This window comes from Homalodisca vitripennis, unplaced genomic scaffold (genome assembly GCF_021130785.1).
Source record: "Homalodisca vitripennis isolate AUS2020 unplaced genomic scaffold, UT_GWSS_2.1 ScUCBcl_7204;HRSCAF=14785, whole genome shotgun sequence".
NCBI lineage: Eukaryota > Metazoa > Arthropoda > Insecta > Hemiptera > Cicadellidae > Homalodisca > Homalodisca vitripennis.
This window is the reverse complement of record NW_025783334.1, coordinates 5,888-33,014: the sequence shown is the minus strand read 5'-3', so window position 1 is coordinate 33,014 and position 27,127 is coordinate 5,888. Positions and strand designations below refer to the sequence as shown.

At 36.3% G+C, this 27,127-nt stretch overlaps 1 protein-coding gene across 1 annotated transcript; it reads right to left on the bottom strand.

The window, feature by feature from the left end:
• Nucleotides 1-26,866, bottom strand: LOC124374083 (probable protein phosphatase CG10417). Its single transcript, XM_046832380.1, has 7 exons — nt 26,631-26,866; nt 19,672-19,942; nt 16,454-16,699; nt 13,886-14,333; nt 3,464-3,602; nt 1,663-1,897; nt 1-284 (listed from the first exon to the last, which is right to left on the bottom strand). The coding sequence occupies exons 1-7, from the start codon at nt 26,739-26,741 to the stop codon at nt 16-18; spliced, it is 1,719 nt and encodes a 572-aa protein (XP_046688336.1). The 5' UTR covers nt 26,742-26,866; the 3' UTR covers nt 1-15.
• Between the last annotated feature and the right edge of the window lie 261 nt (nt 26,867-27,127).

Here is a 27,127-nt window from a genome sequence, read left to right as displayed (position 1 = left end):
CAGCGTATCAATTATTTACATGTTTGCTTTTCTGCAAATAACAAGGATTTTGGTTTCACTTACCTCCTCACAGATCTGCGACAGTTTCTCGGTGTTTTGTTCCAACTTGGTCCGGACAAAGTCCACCACCTCCTGACTGCTCAAGGAATTCCAGATGCCGTCGCAGGCCAACACCATAAACTCGTCCCTGCTAGGATCCAATGTTAGCCTCTGTATGTCAGGGAGCGCTGTGATCATCTGCTGACTGGGTGGCAACAACTTCACCTGCTTGTACGAGTGGTCTCCTGTACAACAGTCATAAAAAGAACATTAGCTAACGTACAAACAAATCATCTCTGATTTCAAGACAAACTCAAGATAAGGAAATTTTATTCTAGCAATTCTACTTTATTGCTAGAGAAGCGACAACCACTGATGCAAAATCTATGAAAAATACTAATGACCAATAAAATTGGGCTTTCATAGAACTCAGCAACAATGTCATCAATACCAAAATACCACCCACATCTACACATTTCTAGCAGTCAAACCTCTGTCTTTGTACGAGGGTTACCCAAAAGTAACTTCCATTTAAGCACACAGTAGTGGAGGTAGTGCCGTCATGTAGACTTTAGTGTGTATACTGGTTCAGTACGCTTTTAACTAGGCAAGGCAGAGCATCATATGTTCAAGTGTTATCCAGTTACAACTTGGAAACATGAGTGCTAATAGAAAATCAAGCCAAGTAAAAAGTGCATGGTACTGAGATCTCTACGCAAAAAATCATGCAGCAGCCGAAATCCATTGTGAATAATGTATGGTTTGTGGTCCAAACATTATGAGTAAAGGTGTAGTCTGTGAATGGGTGTGATTTAAAAAAAAGTAGAATAAACATGCACAGTGAAAAAGGAGCAGTAGGCATTTACTTGACAGTTATAACCTACTGAACAAAGTGAATGAAACAGTTTGTGAGAATTATCACCTTTGTATTAAACTGGGACAGATAAACTAGGCTACCTGTTTTCTGCTCTTGGATGCTAAAATTGCTTACCAGCAACCACAAAACAAAAAGAATGAGTTCTGCTATAAATTTCTTTTTTCGGTATGACTTTGAAGGAGAACTTTTGGGACAGGATGTTATGGTGATGAGACTTAGGTTGCCTACATGAATCCTGAGACAAAATAAGTAAATACAATGGGGACACACTGCTTTTCAAGCAAGCCAAAAAGCTCCTCAAACTTTGTCAGCGAAGAAAGTCATGGTTACAGTTTTTTGGAATACTAAGGGTATCTTATACGATTTTACGACCATAACGTCTGGAGTCTACTAAAACTCTTAAAAAACTAAGAAGAGCAATCCAAAACAAGCGTCGTAGCTTTCTATAACGTTGAATTTTGTTTGTGCATGCCAACACTATCTCTCACATAGCTAGAAGAACAAATGAACTTTTGACAAAGTTCAAATAGGACGTTTTAGATCATCCCTGTACAGCTTAAGCTTGGCTCCTACTGACTTTCACTTGCTCCTGAACATGAAGCAGTGGCTTGCATCTCAGCGTTTCACCAATGACAACAGTTAGTTGTAGCAATAGTTAGTTAAAGTAAATCCTAGCTCACTGTTGGAATTTTATTGAAGTAGGATAATGATAACTTAAAGGAATATGTGAAGAAATGTTTACTAACCAATAGCACGAGACAGGTTGAGTCCGCCATTGACTCGTCCGTCACAGGTGACTTTGCCACCAGCTGCTTCTATCCTCACCCTCTCTGGCTCATCCTCAGGCTTGTGGTCCACGGACATCTCCAGTGCCTTGCCATCACGAGACACCACGCACCGGGAGTCACCAGCGTTCGCAACCCACAGATCTGAGCCGACCAATAACGCTACAACTGCTGTGCACCCGCTGTCTGAGCCAGGCTAGAGACAACATAACACATTTGTTTCATTGAGTCATGTAAAATTTCCAAGATAATATCACAATTGTGCCCCTGATAGTAACACAAAAACAAACATATAGAACTAATAATATTATAAACATACTGAATTGAACTGAAACTTTTAATGATTGTCACCACAATAGTGTTTCACGACATAGTAATGTAGGTGAGACAATCATTTTATGTTACTCTAAGAAGAAGCTGATAACATTTTTACAACTGAGTTTACCACTAACTTGAAATTATTCATCTAACAATTTAACTAACTGAAAATCCATACTTTCATTGCTTGCTAACAAACAATTCATCTTCCTTGCTTGTTAACAACTAATTTTACACAAACTAGGCATAGTAATGGAACTGTTTTTAGGTATGTAATGCAGATTGAATTGAGCAGATTAAGTTAAAATAGAGTGTTCAGCTCCTGCTTGTTTGAAAGGACAATCCACCAGACTGCCAAGGGCAGTGAGTCATGCTTCCTTTAATTTGCCATATATGATTGGTATTGGCTTATTGTTAACCAACACCATATCTTTTTCCCAGGAGAGTTCATTTCTGGCTGATTAATAGATTCCAATTGAACCAACATGGGACACAGCAAAAACCGATATATCGCTTAAATCTGGGCAACCTCATGGATGTCCAGAGCACCAGCACTAACCGCAAATGTCAAGATATTGAAGTGGACACGACAGCTGTGAGAGGATATTTTACCTTAAGGCATGCCCTAAGATTATTAATTTGCATCACAAAATCATTCAGAATATGACTAATTTTCTGAGCAAAATATTCTCTCATGAAAATTGTACAACTAGGATTTTCTGCTAAGAACAACCATATCTTGATCAATTACTATCGTCTTCTCATAAAACAGACAATCGTGGAAACACTACACTCATCAGTCTGGCATTTTGTGTGTTGAACGAGCAGGCACGGACCACGATCTTTTAACAAAATGTGCTGAATTAAATCTGTAAAAATTAAACCTTTGAAATACTGGTTTACAAAACTAACACGACCAAGATAATAACTAAGAGCTCCATAACACGACCAATTCCGAATTTGTTTAATGGCCCAGTTATAAACAAATTTTAGGATTGTAATTTAATAATAACTATTTTCGTTAATTCTAAAATTACACACTCAAAAACGGTACAATTATTGTACTTATTTTGTATAAACATTTGGTCTAATTCAAATCACCCGTTTTCGAGTTATAAATGTCTAAGTTACAATTTAATTGAAAAGTATAAAAAACCAGTACCATTTCTATTATTATGTACATATTATGGGAGTTACTGTACATTGTTCAAAACAAAAAATATGACATACACATTTAAATTTAGGTTCCAAAATAGAACCATACCATAAATTCTAATAAATTCAATTGACTGACAGAAGAGGATTTAAATTAATGCACTGCTTTAGTACTGTAAAGAAATTGTAAACTATTTTTTTTGTGATATAACTAAAACTACACATCCATCCTTGGAACTGTAGTAACTAAACTATTCATAACTCCCTTAAAAATATATTTCTGATTTACCTCCTCTTTTACATCCATTCCTGGATACTCCACATCATCATCATCATCCTCTTCTTCATCATCTACGGAGGACTCTTCATCATCTTCTCCTTCTTTCTCCTCAGCACCCTCTGCAGCTTCATCACTTGACCCATCCTCACTTTGACAAACAGAAGAACAAAATCTTCTTTAAAAATATACTTCAAACATATTTTTCTAACCAACAGATGTTATAAAGCATATGATGAGCACTCAAATACAGTTTTTCTATATCGAAAAATTACGCTCTTTTTGTTTCTCTTAAAAAAGCATGATTATAAAACCTAAATTTAGTGGTATTGCTTTTCCTGGTAAAGCAGACTGTTCAATGTCATTAATAATGACATTGAATACTCATCAATAATGCAGACAACTTGATGACAAAATTACCATCAATCTACCTGTAGGTTCAACAATATCTTCATTAATATTTCACTGAAATATTTTGGACTTTTTTTAAAATTATTATTAACAGCCAAATCGATTTTAGTTCATGTTTTAGTATTAGTCAAGTATTTAAAAGTGTTAATGTGTTAAAACAACAGCTGTTGGTGAAATACAATAGTGAATTCACCTGATGATTGTGTTGTAGCAACAAACACTTCAGACTAGTTCAACAAGAAAATTTTTAACTATAAGAAAAGTGACTACGTTAGCGAGTAAAATTTAATAGTGAAGCCCTTGTTAATATGGAGAGGACGCTGTTGTATTTTGTTATACTAAAACCCCTACTTTTGCGACCTCGTGGCGTCGCGACCGGAAGGTGGGACCTTATAGAGGAATAATCCGTGGATCCGCCACTAGATTCCGTCTATTCCAAAACCTAACCAGCTTTGATGACTAAATAAATACTAATAATTTGGGTATAGTTCCGAAAGGTTCCCTAACAAAATACTACTAAAATCTAGACCACCCACGCCAACTTCTCCCGGTCCACCCTGCTCGAAAGCTGCACAACGACTCCCTGTGTGCACAACCTCCGGTCACAGCCTGAAAACCTAGCAGGAACCATCCTACCAGAACCTGTTCGGAAGAATTCCGGATGGTAGGAGGCTCCTATTGTTTGAGCTAAAGGCTAGAGGTCGGCGCAGCTGGCTATAGCGTTCGCGGCAACAGACGGATAACGCGCGCCAAATTCAAAACTGTAGCGGCACTCGCCGCATCCTCCCCTCCTTCTCCGAGGAGTTCGAAGGCTTAGCCATTAAGAGTGGTAGAAAGGGTGAGAGGAAAGTTATTTGGAAGTGAACCAGTTAAAGTTAAATTGAGCCAAAAATCTTAAACTAGAACGCAGAGTTTACTAAAATATTCAAATAACACTACCATGCAGAAAGGCGGTGCAGAAACCGCGCCCATTCTCGCTGAACAGCTCCAGTCCTCAACCACAGACAACTTCAACCCATAAGTGGAAAGCAACTAAGATCTATCTATCACCAATATGTCACATACCTGCTAAATACTTCTAAATCTTCCAAGGTTAAGGTTGGGCTACTGTAAAAAGTTTAAATAAATTATAGAAGGTAGTCTAGGTAAAAGGAATCAGGATTCTGGAAACCGTGTTTGACTGAGAATCACAACCTTCATTCAGCCCCATCACCAGACTCAGATTTCCCTCCAAAAATAGGCCAAGTAGGAAAGGAGAGGTTAAGGATATATTATTCTTGTGTAACTCATAGAATATTTCTTCCATCGTAGCTGGCCATAATCCTAGTCCTGTTCCCCTTACTTCCCTCCCCCCCTCCCGCAGCGGGAGACAAGCCTGCTACCAACAAGCCAATCTACCGGACGCAGAATGAGAGGGAGTGAAAGGTCCCCATGACCTCTCTGGAAGAACATATACAATTAATTGTTTTGTTCATATTCTTTCAATATTTGAAATACAGGAAAGGTGGTGAAAAGATGAAATGGCCATTGGAGAAATAAATCCAAATCTAAATGATGAGGTCTCCCAGTGACTACAGTCATAAGAGGCAAGGAAAGAGGAGAATTGGTCTGCTAATAAGTTCTTTAAACTTATCTACCCTATTAGTTTTTCAAGATTGTTTGGTGACATATGGCGAGTAGTATACCCTAAATGGAGTGTTCAGATCGAGAAGGAATGGGCCAACAAACAATAACTCAAGAGAAAAAAAAAAAACTCCTGTTGGCTCAGAGTTAGTAGGCCAGGAAATGATTGGTAATAACCATTAATATGTGGATAGGATAACCACTCTGTATAACTAACACATACAAATAAATATACATATAACTGACCATTATAAGGTCGTAACACGCATGCTCGAAAATACAAAGTAATATCTATCACGAAAAACCATACACGAACACTAAATTACACAGAGATAAACATTTATAGCAATAAATAACGATTGACTAACTGGCGTGAGTGCTTCGCTATAGCTTTAGCCTAGTTGTATATAGGAGAAAACTTTGTTGAAAAGTCGACTATAAGGGAAATGCTAAATAATGTCGGTTCTAAAGCTGTTATCGATACAAATTATTCTCTATCCCTAATTGCCTTAAGTTATAACTTAACAAAAAAAAATAATTAATTAATAGGATAGAGATAGTTAAAGATGTGTTAATGAAGTGTGTTTGGGGTTGCGCATAGGAGGCAATGAGACTGTCGCTGCTCCCAATATTGATTACAGAAAAAATATATAAATAAATGCTAAATCATGGAAGCTGTAAATACTTCAAACAAACAAAATCTAAACGGCAGATCTCATAACCACCCATCCCCGTGTAAGTGTATAGTAGACAGTTTGGACCAAACATCAGAATTGCCAAACCCAACACCAGGTAGCAAGAGGAGAGCACACGCAGGTGAACTCCTTAGCCAAATCCACCTCAGTGTCAGGCAGAGCCACCAATGCAGGGTCCCGAAGAAGAGTAGAAAAATAAAAGGAAATGTTATTTGTAAGGTGTAAAATGAAAGAAGAATGAAAATAAACTCAAATTAAACCTAATATCACAATGGCTTTTTCGGAATAGAGGAAATATCTAGTGGCGGATCATTGTCGTGGAGTTGGGAGAATGCACTTTTTAATATGGGATACATGTGCTGACCTCACAAATTTCTTGGTTTTTGGGTCACGCAAGGCAACTGTTACAGGGGAGGTAAATGTCTCAATTTCCAAAGGTTTAGACCACATAGGCTGCAACTTGGCTGAGATGTGTTTGGGTGCATTACTCAGGTTAAATAGTCGATACATAACTGTATCACCCACTCTAAAGGGAACCTGTGCTCGACCTTTATTATACTGTTTGGATACTTTATCCTTAGCACGGATCAGATTGTCTAGAGCTTTACTCCATCTCTGTTCCATGTTTCTAGGTTCAGAATTAGGTTCTAGAAGTTGGTCAAGATTCCATTTATTTTCCAAAGGAGTGCGGATAGTGTATCCCAAAAATATTTCAGAGGGTGAAGTGCCAGTGCTCTCGTGTTTAGAAGAATTAAAGGCGGTTTGAAAATAATGTAGGTTTTCATCCCACTGAGTATTGTCTTTGTGGTGGAAAATTCGCAAGGCAACTCCGATGTTTTTGTTCACACACGTTCAGCGTGCGAACTTTTCGGGTAATAAGGAGAAGTCCTAATGTGTTTAATCCCGAGCTCATCGCACATGTTTTTGAACTGATGAGATTTGAAACAACTGCCAGAATCAGAGACAATAGACTGGGGAAACCCAAAGTAGGAAAATAGGCCTCGTTTAAGGGCATTTACTGTAGTTAGAGCTGTTGAATTCTTAGTTGGGATCATGACTGAAAATTTGCTAAACGCGTCTACAATGGTTAGTAGCCACTGGTGACCACGTTTAGTTCTAGGGAGAGGACCAACATAGTCAATCATGATCTTTTCAAAAGGTCTTTGTGCTAGATCAGACGATAGATAACCATATTTTGTGTTTGGGGCTTGCTTACAGCGCTGGCACTGCAAGCATGATTTAACCATGTTAGTTATTGTTGTAGTAAGATCAGAACTGTAAAATGTTCTTTTTAACCGATTTAGTGTTTTGGAGATTCCCAAATGTGCTCCAACTGGGGACGTGTGATACATGGCAAATAGCATGTGGTGTAGTTTTTTGGGAACAACAACACGCGGTCTGCTCTGGGAAGGGGTTTTATAAACTAAGACATTATCAATTATTTCATAGTTTGGAGGGTGTTGTCCAGACTTAATTGACTTAATTATATTTTTTAATTCTGGGTCTAGGGCTTGATGTTCTCTTATGTCTTGGAAGGCTTCTGGTAGAGAGAAAAGAACTAAACATTTTGAGGTAGGATTTTTGGGTTTGTTTGTTGAAGATGTAGAACTTGTGTCATCTTGTTGGGGAGTTGTGGAGTCTTCCTCGTACAAACGAGAGAGGCAGTCTGCAACAACGTTCTCTTTGCCCTTAATGTGACTGACTTGAAATTTAAATGTGTTTATTAAGGCAATCCATCGTGCTATTTTTCCAATTTGCCTGGGGTGGTTCAGCAACCAGGAAAGAGCACTATTATCCACAAAAAGAGAAAATTCTCTATGCTCTAAGTAAGTTCTGAACTTTTCCAAAGCAAACACAACAGCGAGAGCCTCCAGTTCAAAGGTTGAGTAGTTCTTTTCATGGAGGTTCAGGGCACGACTGGCGTAAGCAACAGGTGCTAGGCTGCCATCAAAAGTTTCCTGGGACAAGACCGCACCCACAGCCGTGCCAGAGGCATCGGTCTGCAACGTGAAGGGTTTTTCAAAGTCGGGTAGCCTCAAAACAGGTGAAGATACTAAAATTGCTTTAAGGGTTTTGAAAGCCTCCTCCTGAGAAGGTCCCCATATGTATGGAACGCCCTTTCTTTTTAAAGAATTTAAAGGTTCCGAAATCTGAGAAAAGCCTTTAATGAATCTCGAGTAATATGAGCACATTCCCAGAAACCTAGAAAGTTGTTTTAAATTCTTAGGTGTTGGGTAGGAGTCGATAGGTTTACTTCTGTCAGGATTTAGACTGATTTTACCATTATGAAATATGTGACCCAGGAATTCTATTCTAGGAGATGCCACAACCATTTTTTCAGGACTAACAGTCAGACCAGCATCTCTAAGCCTGTCTAAAACTATTTTAAGATGCTGTACATGCTCGTTGAAACTGTTACTGAAGACAACTAGGTCATCAAAATAAACAAAAAGGAATTTGAATTTTATATCTCCAAAGACTTTGTCAAGTAGATTTGCCAAAACCATGCCACCGGAAGCTAAGCCGAAGGGCAGATAGTTATACTCGTAACAACCTGTGCTTGTGACAAAAGCCGTATATTTTTTGGAATTCTCATCAAGAGGAATTTGATTATAAGCGCTTACAAGGTCCAGGTGGGAAAAATGAGAAGCCTTCCCTAAATACTGGAATGCTGACTCCACCGTTGGCATGGGAGTGTTCTCCAGCTCAACCATCTTATTTATGAGACGGTAGTCTACCACCATGCGACTTTTACCATTCTTTTTCGGGACTAAAAACGCCGGACTTGAATATGGAGAGTCACTAGGACGAATAATACCCTTACTCAACAGGTCTTTAATATGGCTGTTTAGCTCTTTCAGTTTGGGAGGAGCATAATGAAAAGGTTTTGAGCGGACAATCTTATTAGTTGTTATACGGATGGTATAAGATATTAAATTGGTTTTGCCAAGGCATGGTGTTATGGTATCCGGGTACTGCTGCAATAGGTTTTTTAAAATGTGTTTTTGTTTTGTGTTCAAGTTTTCTCCTAATGTTGGTGCTGTATGAGTTGATTCTATGTTGGGTTGAGCTGACTGATCCTGGAATTGATTAATAATTAAGGTTGTGTCAAAGGAAAAAGTTATTTTACGCTGAGCCGCATTGATCACCATTTTACTGTGATCTACAAAGTCCAAACCCAAAACAACTGCCACCGGTAGGCTATCTGATACAAAGAAAGGAAAAGTCCAGGAAAGGTGTAAAATTTTAAAATGCAATTTAATCTGTTTTTGGAAATTCATGTAAGTACCATTCGCTGTCATGGCTTGAGTTCTGGTGTTAAGTGAGTTGACGTAAAACCCTTTACCTTTCTGTAGGTCCTTAAAGACTGACCCAGATATTATTGAGTATGTGGAGCCTGTATCAATTAGTGCTTCAAGTTTGATTTCCTTTATGGATAGCCAGATAGTAAGGGGATCTACTTTGGGTAAAGAAGGTGCCAAAGAGCGGACAGGGCGATTCACCTTCGGTTTAGGGGAGACAATTTCCCTGTCTAAAAATGCCTCCCTGGGAAGTTTAAATGTTTCGGCCTGGAATTGGACTGACCAGAATAATTAGCTTGCCTATTCTGTTGACCGTTTTGGTAGTTACGCTGACTTGTGTTGTTTTTTTGTGTACTATATTGGCCTGAATGGTTATTTCCTGATTCCAAGTGTGAATGACCGCCATTACGACTATTTTGAGGTTTATATTGATTAAAGTTACGTGACCGGTGATTTTGGTAGTGGTGTTGACCGTTAGTATGGTTAGAGTGGCCACTGCTTCGGTTGTAAAACAATCTGTTGTTTTGTTGAAAACTTTGATTATATGGTATGGAACTATGAAGGGATGTAGGTGGGGATACGTTGGTTGTTTGTGGAGTGTCGTAATATGTAAGACGTAAGTCATCTACTGTGGGGGCCAATTTTAAAAGATCATTAATGCAGTGTGGTGTTATAAGTCCTGATAAGCAGGCTCTAGTGGAGGGATTGAGACCTGCCATAATAGTAGTAAAGACAACTGCATTATCTACTGTAGGGTTTAAAAATGTAAACATGGCACTAATGTTGTGTACATAGTCAGCTAAGGACTCTGAGTTAGTTTGCTGGCGGTACAAAAACTGATTCTGAGCTTCCCTCAGTGTTCTATCAGTTAAGAGTGAAGTACGTATAGTCTGGACCAGTGAGAGCCAACTAAGATTAGATGTGATAGCATTTAACCATATGCCACGAAGTCTACCCTCAGTCCGCGGAATAGTATTTGTAATAAATAGTTTGTCACTTACAAGGTTCAAGTTGAATATTTCTGTAGCTTTAATTACAAATTGTACGAGGTCTGGGAGGGACGAACCTGAAGTCATAGGCAGGGCTCTAATCATTTCGCGAACAACAGAAGGAAATGTCGCATCACTATCTCTATTATGGCTTGAGAATAACTCGGCAATCTGTGAAGACACTACTTCTGTAGTGCGTTCAACTGTTGTTTGTGTAAGTTGTTGCATAGCCACTATCAAATTTTGTATATTCGGATCTATTATTGTTTGTGAAGGTGTGTATGTTATATTGGACTGGCCCTCAGATTGTTGTGTGACTGTTGGTGTAACATCAGTCGAGGCTGCTGTAGTTTCTAATTTGGACTCATTAATATTTTCGTCTGAGTCGATTTCACCTAATTTATATTTTTCTTTAATATAAGCACGAAGCTGAACTCTCATTCCCTCAAGTGTACCTGCTGGTGTGATGCCCAATAGAGAGCATTGATCCCGGGCCTGAGTTGCTTTTAACTCTTTAATCCACGCTACAGTTTTGGGGATGGTGTCTGGTTTATACATATTTAAAGAGAGCGAAAATAAGAACACAATAAGCTATACAAGGGAAACTGGTACCAATAAGTTCACTTTTGTAATTATTAGACTAGAGGAGTCTGAAAACAATAACAGTAAAAAACAATTATTTCAAACAACTTGGGCTGACCTAGCTTTGAGAAAAATACAGCAAACCAACACCTACTGGGAGGAAAAAAAATCAGGTAGTTACTTTAATAAATTATAAATTAGTTTTATATTGATGTTAAAAAAGTTTAAGTAGTTTAATTTTTTATAAAATTTTCTCTGTAAATTAGCTTGTCTATCTCTTTTAAATAAATAAAAATTTATTATATTCAAATTGCATTGTTAGACTTATAATTATTGTAACAACTGTTTAAGTACCTGAAACAAATGCTCGTATCCAACATCAAACATATTTCCAAGAGAAGCGATATTTAGAACACAAAGGTTAAGATTCTACCGAAGATAAAATATTGGCTATAACAAAAATAACAAAGTCACCAACTACCTTACCTGTATTCGTAACTCAAGGTTAGTTACAAGTGATCGTCGCAAGCTGTAATTTACACAAAACAAAAGCACCAGTTATTATTATGTGTTTAACACTAACTAATATAACCAACATCTAAACGTATATAAGTCTAAGTCGTAAAATAATTTAAAGAAATCATTCGGTTTACAAATTATTTAAGTGAAAACGAAAACAAATTACCGTTTACTTACAAAGATAACGTACGTATTACCTTAAAACATTGACCGGAAATAATAAAATATTCGTGCTTAACAGTAGTAGTAAAATCTATATTGTAGAGTAACATAATTAGACTTCGTTATCTACGGAGTGATACAAAAACCGGATCTGAGGAACTCTGCTTACGCAATTACGTGCTTGCACAGCAAACTGACTAAACTTGCGTCGAAAAATATTACTGCAGTTCCAAAAATAAGAAGATCTAATTCAGATAAAAATATGAAGTAAAATAATTATAACAGTTGCGAGCTTAGCACTATAACTATAATTACAAGGAAAAATGACAAATTTAAATATTGAAACTGTCTTGAAACGAAACGAGAAATTCTTGTTTGAAACAGACAGACAGACGGAAATTACGAACTCCGTGATAATAATTTTTAAAAGACTTAATCCTTATGAAAAACTTGAAAAAGGAGTTGTGGCTGTAATAAATAAATGGACAGTTATGTAAATAAAAGTTAACAAAGAAAAATACTGCATAACACCTATAATTAGTGAAAAAAATGGTGTTACAGTCTAATACAAAGTGTACTTCAGGTTACTAGTATAAAAGAAAACTATAGAACTTGGTTAAACAAGTCGTAATTCTGCTTAGTTAAAGCTTAAATGAGACTTTACTGTTATTAGTTATTAAAAAAATACTATTTAAGAAATATTTAAGAATATATTTATATTTAAGAAATACTTTATAAAACGGGCAAAAAAGTACGGTATTAAATTATTAAGGTTGAACTATGAAATTCTATTGAAGTTAAACTGAGAACAATAAAACAAATGTTTAAATTAAATCAAGTAATAACGATTTACACTTTAAGCTTATTTTAAATGACTAAAACTAATTTAGTTATCTGATTCTGTAGGTGAAGGTCGCTGCTTCCCTCGTGGCGTCGGTCGCTGCCCTGGGGTGTTTTACGCCATTGTTTGAGAAGTTACCACTGCTATTCGAAAAACTCAAAAAAAAATGGACGGAAAGCGTGAAATTAAAAATTAATGCTGGTTAGGAATGGTGTTGGGAATCCGAGGCGGACGGCTCGCGCTACCAATATCTGCGACCTCGTGGCGTCGCGACCGGAAGGTGGGACCTTATAGAGGAATAATCCGTGGATCCGCCACTAGATTCCGTCTATTCCAAAACCTAACCAGCTTTGATGACTAAATAAATACTAATAATTTGGGTATAGTTCCGAAAGGTTCCCTAACAAAATACTACTAAAATCTAGACCACCCACGCCAACTTCTCCCGGTCCACCCTGCTCGAAAGCTGCACAACGACTCCCTGTGTGCACAACCTCCGGTCACAGCCTGAAAACCTAGCAGGAACCATCCTACCAGAACCTGTTCGGAAGAATTCCGGATGGTAGGAGGCTCCTATTGTTTGAGCTAAAGGCTAGAGGTCGGCGCAGCTGGCTATAGCGTTCGCGGCAACAGACGGATAACGCGCGCCAAATTCAAAACTGTAGCGGCACTCGCCGCACTTTCATTTATACAAAGCAATGAGATATACCTCTGTTCAGGAATTTTCTGAAAAGTGTTCTACACAGTTATTTTGTTAATATGGAGAGGACGCTGTTGTATTTTGTTATACTAAAACCCCTACTTTCATTTATACAAAGCAATGAGATATACCTCTGTTCAGGAATTTTCTGAAAAGTGTTCTACACAGTTATTTTGTTAATATGGAGAGGACGCTGTTGTATTTTGTTATACTAAAACCCCTACTTTCATTTATACAAAGCAATGAGATATACCTCTGTTCAGGAATTTTCTGAAAAGTGTTCTACACAGTTATTTTGTTAATATGGAGAGGACTGATGCTGTTGTATTTTGTTATACTAAAACCCCTACTTTCATTTATACAAAGCAATGAGATATACCTCTGTTCAGGAATTTTCTGAAAAGTGTTCTACACAGTTATCGGATTCAAGATTTAAAAATTAAGTATCTCTACTACTCATCCACACCCTCCTATTTCTAACACCTGAGCTTCAGATCAACAGCTTTGATACACTATTTGTTTTAATTCTATTTTTCATTTTATTGAATTAAGAAATCACTCTGTATTTAATTTACTGCGATGTTGAGGTTGACTTTATAAAGTAAGCTACCTTTCAGCATCTGCAGTGAAAGTCTCATCCTCCTCTTCAGAATCAGAGTCTTCCATCATCAACTTCTGGTACATCTCTGCAGAGGAAATCCGCTTCTTCTTCTTGGACGGGCTACTACTGGAGATTCCATCATTACCTGCCTCTGTCTCCGAAGAGCTGCTCACACCACTATGGATCTCACCATTATTCTGCCCTGAACTGTCCGCTTCTGTCCTTTCCACTTTCTTCTCACCTTCATCTGCACACTTCTCAACCTTGTCCAACACTTTCTCCTCTTTCACTTCCTTGTTATCACTGCTGTCCACCTCAGCCTCACTGCCTTTCTTCTCTGCATCACCCTCTTCCTCCCCTACCTCTCCGTTCATGTGAACAGCCTCTCCATTACACACAACTGCAGCACCCTCCGCGTGGCTACTAGAGGAACTGCTCACTTCCGCATCCTCTGTCACTGAAACATGCAAAATGATCAATTTCTATACTGAATCTATATTTAAGGATTATTGACTACTTATCCATAAAAAAGTTAAACCCAACTGGATTATATTTTATACTATTATCTGATTCTCTGGTAATTTACTATAATATTAGTTGGTAATTTGATGTAATCTCTAATATTACAGTAATACAACTGAAATTAGTTATTACAAAGACTTAAGGTGTTAGTGAAATTAAGTGAATTAAGTGAATTAAGTGCTGCCAGTCATAATTTGTTCAATGTTATTAATGTATTCTGTTAATTGATAAAGCGATAAGCATATTAATGTCAAGGTTACACATATCAAGTCTCCACTACAGTTTTTTTTTGTTCAGTTTAAAACTTCTCCACATAACGTAACTTAAGTGATGATTTCATCAAGTTCCATAACACAGGCATTAAACAGGAATGTGAGGAGACAATGATCCTGATGTTCAAACAACTTAAAACCCAAATAGGAGGGATGCTCTGTGGCTACTAAGTAACAGCACACAAAAACAGCAATAATTTCTGGACACACTATGCAAGAGTTTTAGTATCATTGTTGGTGTGCACACTTGCTGTGCCTTCAAATTTAAAGAATTAAAATAAAATGGTTTGTATTACATAAATTTAATAAAAATAAATGTATTCGTCACTTCATTTTATCAAATTACACAAATAGTGTACAATTTAAACATCAATGTAGACTACAAAAATAACTATCTATTTTTTGGCTAGCCAACAATGCATTCTTCTGTACCGGCTGAGTCGGTGATTGTGCAACAGAACAAAAATAAAATACTAGTTCATAGTCTTCGTTGACGATATTGTTGCTTATAGCAGTTCTTTGTTTTGATATAATTTTCACTATTTTCAGACAACGATAAAGTAACAAAAATAATAAAATTTAATGAAGCTATTTTTGACGCATTAGGCATTTTGGGATTTTACAAAACACGAGCTTTTTAAACACTTATTTTCCTACTGGCTATTTAACCTGTTGACAAGTGCGCACGGCATTTGCCGTGCCGCTATGACAGTCCATACTGAGTGCCTCATTGACCAGTGACAGACTTTTAGGGAGTAAAATAAAAAAAAAACTATTAAATGTTAATAAACTTGTTTATTATAGTTTAAATGTATATAAAAATACATTGCAGACTGTTAAAAGCAATAATCTCGTTTTCAAACTTTGCTAGTGTGTGACACTGCTCAAAACAAGGATACATACAAAGGGCGACCTCACATGTTGAACATTCATAGCTGGTTTCTTTTCTTCTTTGTCCAGTTCGAGTGGTGTGTTTGTACACATAGCACTGCCTGAGTAGTTTACGCTTCTTTGTGTCATTCTGGGGGAGTGGCCTTATAAAATGGCGACCTTGGAGGCGTAGCGGGTCTTGTGTCCCGCCTCCGTAAAATAGTTTTAAAAGTTATCACCAGGTTCCACCACAATACAGGACTAGCAACACTGTACATCGACACTATTAGGAACAACTGAAAAGTTCCAAAAATCTCCGCTAGACGTCACAGGAAGTCAGTGAGAACGAACTGACAGTCATTAGTCTGCAACGGAAAATGCCGTACTCCCTCATATGGGACCAAACAGCAAATGCCATGCGCACTCATTTGGGTATGTTTTGCTGCACTCGTCAACAGGTTAAAAGATATTTCTGAAAGCCAAGAATACACTGTTTTCAATGACAACACTTACGATCGTGAAGAACGTAAACTCACGATAGGGAATTTTGACAAACATACAGCAATTTAAGCGTGTTCGGAAATTATGCAAACAAATGGCAATCGGAAATGTGAACATCCAAGTTTAGAATTTTCTAATGAAAGACATAACGTAACTATAGAACCTTTTATGATATAATGTGAAACCTTTGATCTTTATCTTTAAATATACGTATGTTTTCCTTCAAACAAAGTAAAAATAGACTTGCTATGAGAGATCATATTACTAAATAGAATGCGTCGAAAATAGCTTAGTGCCATTTTGAAACTGTAGTTAATGTGTCCATAATTGCTTAAAGCCAGTTGCAGGGTTAAGCATAAGATTTTTGGAAATTACTGTGGGATCCAAAGGTTTAAGTTTGAGGTCAACTGACCTGAGGAGGAGCGACTGGTGCCTGCGCCTGAGCCCGAAGGTCCGTCTCCACTTCCACTTGCACTCCCGGAGGAGGAGCGGCGACCTCTCAACATGGGTGACACTGGCGGCTTCCCTTCCCCCTTCAGCAGCCGACACAGTGGTCCGGCACCTTTGTACCTAGCCATCACCTGTTCCAGTGGCATGTGTGCCTCCTGCATTAACCCATCTACTGTTTCCTCCTCATCCTCGGAGCCAGATCCAGCCTCTGGAACACCAGGAGATATAAATAATTTCTGGTATACATGCGCAACATAAAAGCTCTACACATTTATAAATTTACTATGTATTCATCTACGTATTTGTAATAGAAAGATTTATTTGAAAACAACGTGTCGAAATTTTACAGTGTGATATGTTTATGTTCATAAAAAACACTTATCTAAGGTTTTCTATGAAGTTTCTAAAAGTTTCATTACATGTCAATAATAACAATTCTTTTTGTCGTAAAACATACATAGGTGACAATGTCATTAAAAGCAAAATTTTAATGTTTTGTCAAGAAAAATACAACTAATGTAAATCTTTCTAATGTAAAGATAAACATACATTTGGGAAATTTAACTCTTATACATAGGCCTACGTATATTGTTAACAAAAATATGTAAATCAAATTTTTGTAAAGTAGGCTTTACAGTTATGTTATACTCAGACATGAACTATTTTACATTTTTCTCAGTCTTTTAATTTTTTACGGAATAACACTTTTTTAAATACGTATTTATGTGTAGTCAAAAATAGTTAGCACATGCCTTCTAGTAAAATTTTCTAGGTTTCTATCATTTCTACCACTTCAGTGTAGGACCACTGCGCGTCATTTGTCTTATTTGCACAGTCAATCTTTGGAGACATAGACTAATTTAAAATGTACTGGTTTACTTAAAAATTACTTTATAATAAAGCTGCTTGATAAGTTTCAGTACTCACCATTCATTATAAAACAAAGATAATATTAGAAAATAACTGCTATGTTTAGTGGCCAGTGGTGCTGGCCTTACGAGCTATGGACATATTATATCTTGGCCAGTTCAGCTGAACATACGAGCTGAGATAACATTAATTAATATGCAAAAATTGATACGCACTTCCGACAAAATGGCAGCTGGAGCCATTGGACTTGGGTCAGTGGAGCTGGCCATACGAGCTCCAAGGGCAAATTATAAATACTGCCTACAAGTGCACAGGGTTAAGTTTTTTGCCAACATAAAACTAATCACAGACCCCACTTCACAATTGGCAGGATTTTTTATTGCAGCACACATTTCAAATTTAAATATTAAAAAAAAGAGAAGCACTGATACGTTTAAGTAATTATTAGAAAACATGTAAGTAATATTGGGTCTATGACATCGGACATAGGATCTGAGTTAAGAGATAAAATTTCAAATCCTGTTGTAACCCTTACACTTTTTTACTGATACCAACGACCTTGTAAATTAAGACTCTCTTCCTCATTCTATTTGACAAGATCCTTCCACAAGCAAGTCGCTCATGAAGTCAGGCAGAATAAGGTTAAAAAGGGGATATCATTACCTTTATGGTAGGGATGGGTCAATTCCGATACCTGAATATCTCAACATTTACCGGTATAGAGGTATAATTCTGAATATCAAGGATATCACTTGACTCTGAAACCAGCCACCTTCGTCTAAACACCATTACTCTAATTACAGTTCGCTAAAACGTGTTTTCATCATACTTTGTAGAAAAAAAAAAATGGATAACCGAACTAATAAGTTATTGTGGATTTGTAAACAATATTCAGCTTGAGATACCTATTTAATGCATAACCTTTTGTCTGTGCACGGACGTCCATTGCTCCGCAGGAAAACAAAAGTTTAACCAATCATTTTTACCACACAATTTGTATAGTTGTGTAAATATAACCTCTATAAAAATACAGGGTGAGGCAGACCACCCGTACAGTATGTATAGCGGCCAAACCAAACGAGGCAGGTTATTCATAACAACTTAAACCCCCCCTATTTCCACCCCAAAGAATTTGGAGAAAGTATTTTGAAATCTCTAAAACTCCCCAAAATGGTAGTTTTTAGGGGGTAGGAGTGGTTTTTGGAAAATTTTCAAATGTAAAGGTATGTTGAATTATACCTCATTTTAAATGTATTTCTTCACTGATTATTTTGATGCAAAAAGTTTTAACGTATCTTGCCGCTTATGTACAGGGTACACCAAAACGTTAAAAAATCAGGGATTTGTGGGTAAATTTATTGCAACTACCTACACAAATGTACAGAGACGATATTTTTATTCAAAACTAATGATGAGAAGGCTTATCAAACAATATCATCAAATGCCACCCTACTCCAAAATTTACACATTTTAAAAATACATAGAATTTTGAAATACTTAACAGCCCCAATCTAAAAAAAATCAAATAGCAACCTAGGTTGTGTTGTACATAATTAGAAAGGTCTTTAAAAAATAAACATTTTCTACATTATTTTAAAAGATTATGAGAAGTATGTGAAATACTAGTCAACTGAATCAGTCAGCTGATGCATACAACAGATGTGTTTTCATTCAAAAAGCTTATTGTAACATTTAACTTATTCAGAATAGTACTGACTTGTAAGAATTTGCACACTTTTCAATTTTTATTACTATATTAAAAAAACAATTACACCTCATCAATTAAAAATAATTCTATCTCTGCCAGTCAACAGGACATTCTTATATAAAAAATAGTAAGCAATTTGTTTAAACTTTACCTTACAGAAGAAATGTTCTTCTTAAAAACTATCTTATCTATAATATAATATACTTGGATGCCATTTTTGTATTAAAAAAGAAGTACATTTTTGGAAAAGGGTCAGCACCTGGAGGTTAAAGTTATCTCCTGCTTTCACAAAAGCAGTAATGGGTACGTTTTAAATGGGATGACTCATCAGAAGATAGACCTGTTTAAGTTGTGTTATAAGAAAAAATTAATGACACTAAGAAAATCAATTTTAAACAATTTTCCAATTATTGTTCATACTGTTAGAACAAAGTAACCTTTTAACGTCAATTACATGTTACGTTAGATGAGTCAACATTGGATATATGACTAACACTACCCACTGCTTTTCCACAAGATGGAATGACCCCAACATAACAATTAAACATCAATATCAAAATGTTCCAATTTTATACAACCAAGAGCTTTCAAAAATGTGTTACCTGCTTCAGAACCAGGCTTTTCTCCATCTTTACCGCTAGCTATAGCTTTCAGGAGAGAAACTACTTCTGGTGTGGCCAAGGTAGCGTCGAAACCAAGGAAAGCATCTTTAAGTGCCTGTTCAAACTCTCCTTTGGTGTAGTTCTCTGTTTTCTTTATGAAATCAGGCAGATTTTTGGAGCAATATTCTGCTACTTCATGACCGCCATGTCCGTCGTACACAGCAAACAATGAGGCATTCTTGTCAAAGTCCAAAATGCAATTGTGAGCATCCTAAAATCATATTTCAATGACAGTTTTAATGACAAGTTCGAAAATATAAAATTATTCTATTGTATATTTACATATCCTATCTGCAAAACCATTTTGGGGCCAAGATAAAAATCACAAAAATTGCACCTCACCATTTTGGGAATACAATATCATGGGCTGAGGAATGTTTTTTTGTTGCCAGAAGTGTGGAATAGCGGCCATCAAAGTCTGCACTGATGACAAGGGGCTTTTCCGATCTGTACTTTTCCAACCTCAGATCATGAGCCAGATCGTCAAACGTTATTAACATTGGAAAAGCACCGCACTTTTTCATGTCAATATTGTTACAAAGAGATTTTACTCATACGATTTACACTAAATATTACATTAAAATAATTACTAGGTTTTCTTACACTTATGTACATTATGAAACACAGATTAATGTAGGGTAATTCTAAGCAATATATGGGTCAACCTTGATTTTTCTCATATTACAATATAATGTTCCAATAGTCAATTAGAAAAGGAAATGACTAGAATTTCTTGCCGGAAAGCAGTTATAGGGAGCAGGCAACCGCCAGACGGTCATATATTGCTTAGAGTTACCTATTAGTGATCAGGGGCACTGACGTGATCTGGGCTTCAAATTTGGAACTACTCGAGTTAATTTTTTTTCTAAAAGAGCAAGCAGCGCGAAGCGCTGCGCAGCGGGCAGGCATCGTGCGTGATCCTTTTTTTTCATTACAAATTTCTGATAAATTGTTATTACATATTCCAATATAATGTAGGTAATGTATGTAAAACAATTTTAAAACACATAATTACATGCTGGAAAGCAAAGTAAACCAATATAATCCGCCCAATACAAAATCTCCGTAAAAATCTGGTAAAGGAATCTGTGTCATTCCTTTGGCCTGAATCAATTCAGTATAGACGAAGATCACGCACGATGCTTGCCCGCTGCGCAGCGCTTCGCGCTGCTTGCTCTTTTAGAAAAAAAATTAACTCGAGTAGTTCCAAATTTGAAGCCCAGATCACGTCAGTGCCCCTGATCACTAATAGGTCATTCTCGCGGTTGCCTGCTTCCTATAACTGCTTTCCAGCAAGAAATTCTAGTCATTTCCTTTTCTAATTGACTATTGGAACATTATATTGTAATATGAGTTGCCTGCTCCCTATAACTGCTTTCCGGCAAGAAATTCTAGTCATTTCCTTTTTTAATTGACTATTGGAACATTATATTGTAATATGAGAAAAATCGAGGTTGACCCATATATTGCTTAGAATTACCTAATGTAGATATGATATTTATAATATGATTAATGTAGATATAATTTGAATTTTATTTTCTCAAATTATTATTTTCGAGAACACCTATAATAGTAATCAATCAATTCCTACACCGTACATAAAACTGAAATTTTGAAATCACTCTTCATAGCAATAAACTTTTGACCGTAAGTCCGTAAATGTTGATTCTTACAGGTAATTTATTTAATGATTAGACAAGTATGCCGTGCGGCATTTGGATCGATATTAGCTGACAATGAGTAATAATACTAATAAAGTACATAAAATGAATTGGTATTTATAAGTAGAGGATTCGACTGGTTCAAGTTATGTCTTTATAACTTAAACTGTTTTCGCGTAATAATAGTGGAAAGTTGACAGAAGGCTGTGCCGTCTTTATCAGTACACAAGCGGTATTGATGAAACGTCTGTGCCGTCGGTCATCAATTGGAGGGTTAAATCATCTGCTAAAATTCCATGGCATCACAAGATTTAGCTAATCTAAATAATGCCATATGACACTGCTTTACCTACTTGAATTGTTTAACTGCCTTTGCCTACCCCACTTTTGACTTGCTTGCAAACTATCAAAACACAAATTAATAAATAAACTACTTTTCAAAACTCAAAAATTATCCTACTACTCACCAAACAGAATGGACAGAGTACAAATGCACCAGTGAAATTATTAACAACTAACATATCCTACTCGTCATACGCAAACAACAGTTTTAGGTGGTGATAATTACAAATAACAATGTTTTTTTTTAGTATTTAAAATGGAAATGTCATATCAAAATACTATTTTAACCCATTGCGGATCATATTGCTTTGGCGCGCGGGCACGAATTAATTTACGGTCAACGGTCGCACGAACAGCAATGGTGCGCCACATCGTATCACTCTTCATCAAATACTTTCATCTGAACTCTACTTAATTAATTTATCCTTATTTTTGGTGGGGGGGAGGGGTACAAGGCTGAGAATACCATGCCACCTCAAAGTAATTTGCAGAGATTCTCCAATCAGTAATTTGCGTACTGCCGATCATTTTTCTCCACGAATAGACGGAGCAGACTCTCGACAATGTGCCAAAATAAATATAATAAACACTAATTATGGTTAAAATATAACATGTTAATCTAGAGTTTGTTACTTTAGTTCTCTATCTACATTTTTTCATACTGAAAGTACAAAAATGTGTTAGCAATTGGTAATTTCCGTACTGACAATGAGTAGTCAATGGACTTTTTTTATTTGAGATTCCACTTCCGTCCCAACTAAAAATTTCAGGACACTATAAAAATTCACGCATATCCACATGTTTCCCAGAGTCCAAAATTCATGTGTTTCCACATGCTTTTCCAGATTCTCATCGTTGGTGGTAGCCCTGGTTAGAGTTGTGCTAAAGTATCGTGGCTCTCAATACATATCCCACTGACGGCCAATACACGAAGAACGCATCAAATTTATCGTGCGGTTAGTTTGCGATCTGTAGAATAATTACATAGACACTAGTACAGAACAGTACCTTCTACAGTTGTACCCAGTATACAAGCACGACTGATGTTATCAATTTACTGGCTCCTAAATATTTTGTGTCAGCCTTTAATATAACGCAAGAATAGAATCACCCCATCACGACAAAACACAACTACATGAACTACGAAACAACATGACATAAGGCTTCTTATACATGTTGGACTATTTGGTTTGAACAGTTTGATTCATCCGACCAATCATCATGTGTGCGGGGAAGTCATTCAGATAAATAGTTTATAGGAGAAATGACGAGATTTCCAGTCATTGTCCAACCAATCCCGCTCTGACGACGAAACTGACGTTCATGTTGACTCGGTTGGCTGACCTTCTTTTCAGTCGGCGGCTTTCATTGTAACCTATGTAATCTGATGTCCAATTGGAACGTGTGAGAGGAGCAATCGTTCATAGACCAAGCGAGGTCTCGGCTGCGATATTAGTGGTAAGTGGTGGGCTGTGGGCACTGGATCGAGCGGCTACTTAAAAGTTTAATGTTTTTGTTGTACATTTGGAGAACACTCACGACAGACGTGAGCAGCAGGGCACTTATCCGCCGCCAATTCTAGACAATAAATGTTTTTCCTGCCGCTCAGCCCCCTCAACTCATTCTGTCATTGCTGTGCAACATTTCGGATGCCAACACAAATTTCTTGGCATTATTTGTTATAGCTTATCCACTATTTTCTTCTCCAAGAGGTATCTTATCACGTCTAGTAAAAATCCAACTGAAATTTTGATGTACTCAAAAAACCAGGTATTTCAAATCTTCAAACATATTGCATTATTCAACGAACCTAACTATTAAGCCTGTTTATCGCCACTCTTCGATGACTGAATAATACTTAAATATATAAAACCCGTTTGTATCAAGGTCACTACTGCTCTGTTGCTTTACCGTTCGTTTAATGCCGAAGTCCAGAATGGTCGGCCCACTTTAAATTGTATAATGTAATGTTACATGTTTTTTGGGGGAAGGGGTTTGCCGTGGCACAGGAGTAAACCTAACCAAAATATACAATATACTTCATTCACAATTTCACGATCCACATCGTGTATAATACAATGTTTCAAGAATAATAAATTCTTGATTCAAGAAGCTGCCAAATTATGTCCTATTCTATAAGTTCTTGGAGACGAAAAATTTGTTTTTGTAAATTTCCCGGTTCTCAAAAAAATTCTGGCTTATTCCCGGTCGGGTGGCTACACTGTAAACCTACTTATATTGCATAGTGATAATTTGCAGATAGGGACAGAGTTGCTTTTGTATAATATCAAAGTACCCACGATTTTGTAGCCATTTAAAACATTGTTCAGTTTAAAAAAAATACATTTCTACCCAAAAAGCACTATTATTGTCATTTTGTTGTTCTTGTCAATGTCATTACTCACTATGCAAGTGATACTACTTTATATGCATTATCGGTACTTTGCTATTATCCAGAAGTTTATTAACTATCTGAATTTAAATTTGGGAACTAGCCTATCTCAAGGGATGTCTTTATTTTTCACCGAAGGTGGCACCAAAGTCCGCACTTCCAAGCCCAAAAACCAATGTGATCTTACTTCGGACAAGTTAAACAATCAGGATGTGATCTGAGGTCAAGAAAGTATAGATCGGAAATGGTGCTGGCCATCAATACAGGTTGCGATGGCCCCTGCACTTCTGGCACAAAATAGAAAATTATCCCTCAAGACAGTAGGCCTAGACCTATATTCAAGCTCAAACACGGAGTCCTCGCAAATGTTTACTGTAATAATATCTATTGATAATAGGTACATCAATATATATTATTAGATAAGGTACATGTATTAAGCTACTTATATAGCCTAACAACAATTAGTCGATAAGGACAGAGTGGCTTCCGGCTAATGATGAAGTACCAAATTGACTTTAATGTAAACAATATTGTAATTTTTTTAAATAAAAACAGCCGGCAATTAAAAATCAGGAATATCTATAGGTCAAATAGTTGAAATAATTCTAATCTATATTTGATTTTACTGAAGTGATGGCCGCTTATTATATTGCAGCTTTACTTTACTAATTAACAATATTGTTACTTAGTATTAGGCTACATTAAAAACAGCAAAGCCTAGCAATAATTTGCTCTATATAACAAAACAAATATTTTAATGTTTTTGTATTCTTCCTTTGAGTTTACATATTTTTAATCAATAAATTAGTTCAAGCAGTTCGATTGACAGGGTGGCCTCTAATTATACTGCACTCTTTTATCACATTTAGAATTGTTAACACATTAAAATTGTCATTAAAGCACAATATTTAAGTCCAATAGATGTGCTGAAGACGAGGTTCATATAACCAACCACAAAATTAATGGCAAACCACAATATTACTAATATTGACTCAACACTCTTTCCAAATATTAAACACCAGACTTGGAATATGATTTGAAAATTGTAAAACTTTGCTTACAATGATGAATTTAACAGTGCTCAATAATTTCCACTCCTGAACTGACGAAATGAGTAAACTTTAATAGCCTAAGCGGCCTACACTCATTACTCGGTTGTTTTTATCGAATGGTTCAATGTTTTTATCCAAAGGAATAATTCGATATTACAATTTATTTAACTTAGCATATGATTTCAACTTATTCGGTATAGTAATTACTTGTACTACAAACAATAAACAACAAGAAGAAACTAATATTTTTAGAATTAGAAAATGGCAATGAATATGAGGAATATATGTGAGATATTTCTCACTTAAGTGACAAGATTTGTTTAAGTAGCTTCAACATGTGGGTTGACTCCTGGTAACACATGGGGAGAATTCTCTCCTCCATTTTACCACAGTGGTTACTAATTAATATCAATTAGGGCAAGTTATAATTATTGTTAGGTTTTCTTTGATATCTAAGTCCATACTTGGTAATATATCGAATTATTACATAAAAACAACCAGATAACGAGTGTAGGCCGCTTATTAAATATCCCTGACGAAATTACAAGTCTGGTGCAATAGCGAGCTAAGATGTACAAACAGTGTCTAATGCTTATGACTAGGCTAGCTTTCAGATTTCAACATGTTTAGGTCAACATCAATGTAAGGAAGCCTTCCCGCCAATTTTACATTGGAACCATAACAGGGCTCTAATAGACTATAAGACCATGACAATGAAACAATCAATAACAACCTTCTTATTTTACTTAAATGTATAGGCCTATTACTAAACTTCTTATATTTGCAGATTTATAAAACTCTTACAAGCCTACACAACGGAAAAGATGAACAGCAATAAACATTATGGACCAACCAGGTTTTAACTAGGCCTAGCCTATTAACTAATTCTTATTTTATTCACACTATCACAAATTAGGTGTACTGAGAGTAAAATAGTTATCAGATACACTATAGCCTAAAGCCCTTTTCAAAGTTGTGTGGTATATTGGCTTAGCCTAGTTCAAACTGCTCAAGAACCGATAGTTTTATGACATCATGTTACAACTAAAGATCTATAAAACTCTTACTAGCCTACTCCTGATGGAAAATTGGAATTGCAATAAACAATGCTATATGTGGACAATATATGGAAGAACTGGGTTTTAACTAGGCCTAGTCTATAACTTATTCTTATTTTATACACACTATCTCAAATTACGTGTACCGAAAGTAGAATAGGTATCAGATACAGTGTAGCCTAAAGCTTTATTCAAAGTTATTTAGTATATTGGCTTAGCCTAGTTCTAACTGCTCCAAAACCATTGGTTATATGACATCGTGTTATAACTCAAGAAATATTATTTCAGTGTTTAGAGTAATATACCATGTCTAACTAGGTATCGTTTAATGAAACATTTAACCATTATGCATTATCTATCCTCTCATGTAACGTAAAAGCCAAGCTAAACTTACCTCTTGAGAAATTCTCCACCCTTGCATCGAACTTGCGCCGCATTTCATATTCCCTCCTTCTGCATCTGAGCTCTCTTTCGTCGTTTTCGGCTCTGATAAATACGCACCCATTTTCAAAACCGTATATTCAAATGAAATAATACGTAATCAAATTAAAAAATAACGTGAATAACGGATAAACACTACCGACGCGCACAATCTCAATCTAATCAGAAGCCATGCCAAAGCCCTACTTTTCTTTCGCCGCCGTGACTGTAAATTTTCATTTCCTGTTGATGCATTTGGTTTAAAAGACAAGCCAGTCTGAAATATTTACATGTATATGTAAACAGTATAATGTGTGTGCAAATGTTACTATCTATCTTTATCAATAATAATATTGAGATGATATATTAAAAATAATTGTATCAATAAGTAACTTGAATGTGAAAATATAATACTGAAAATTGTTTATGTTAGTAAGAAGGACGAATGATAGAGTATATGAAAACATGTTG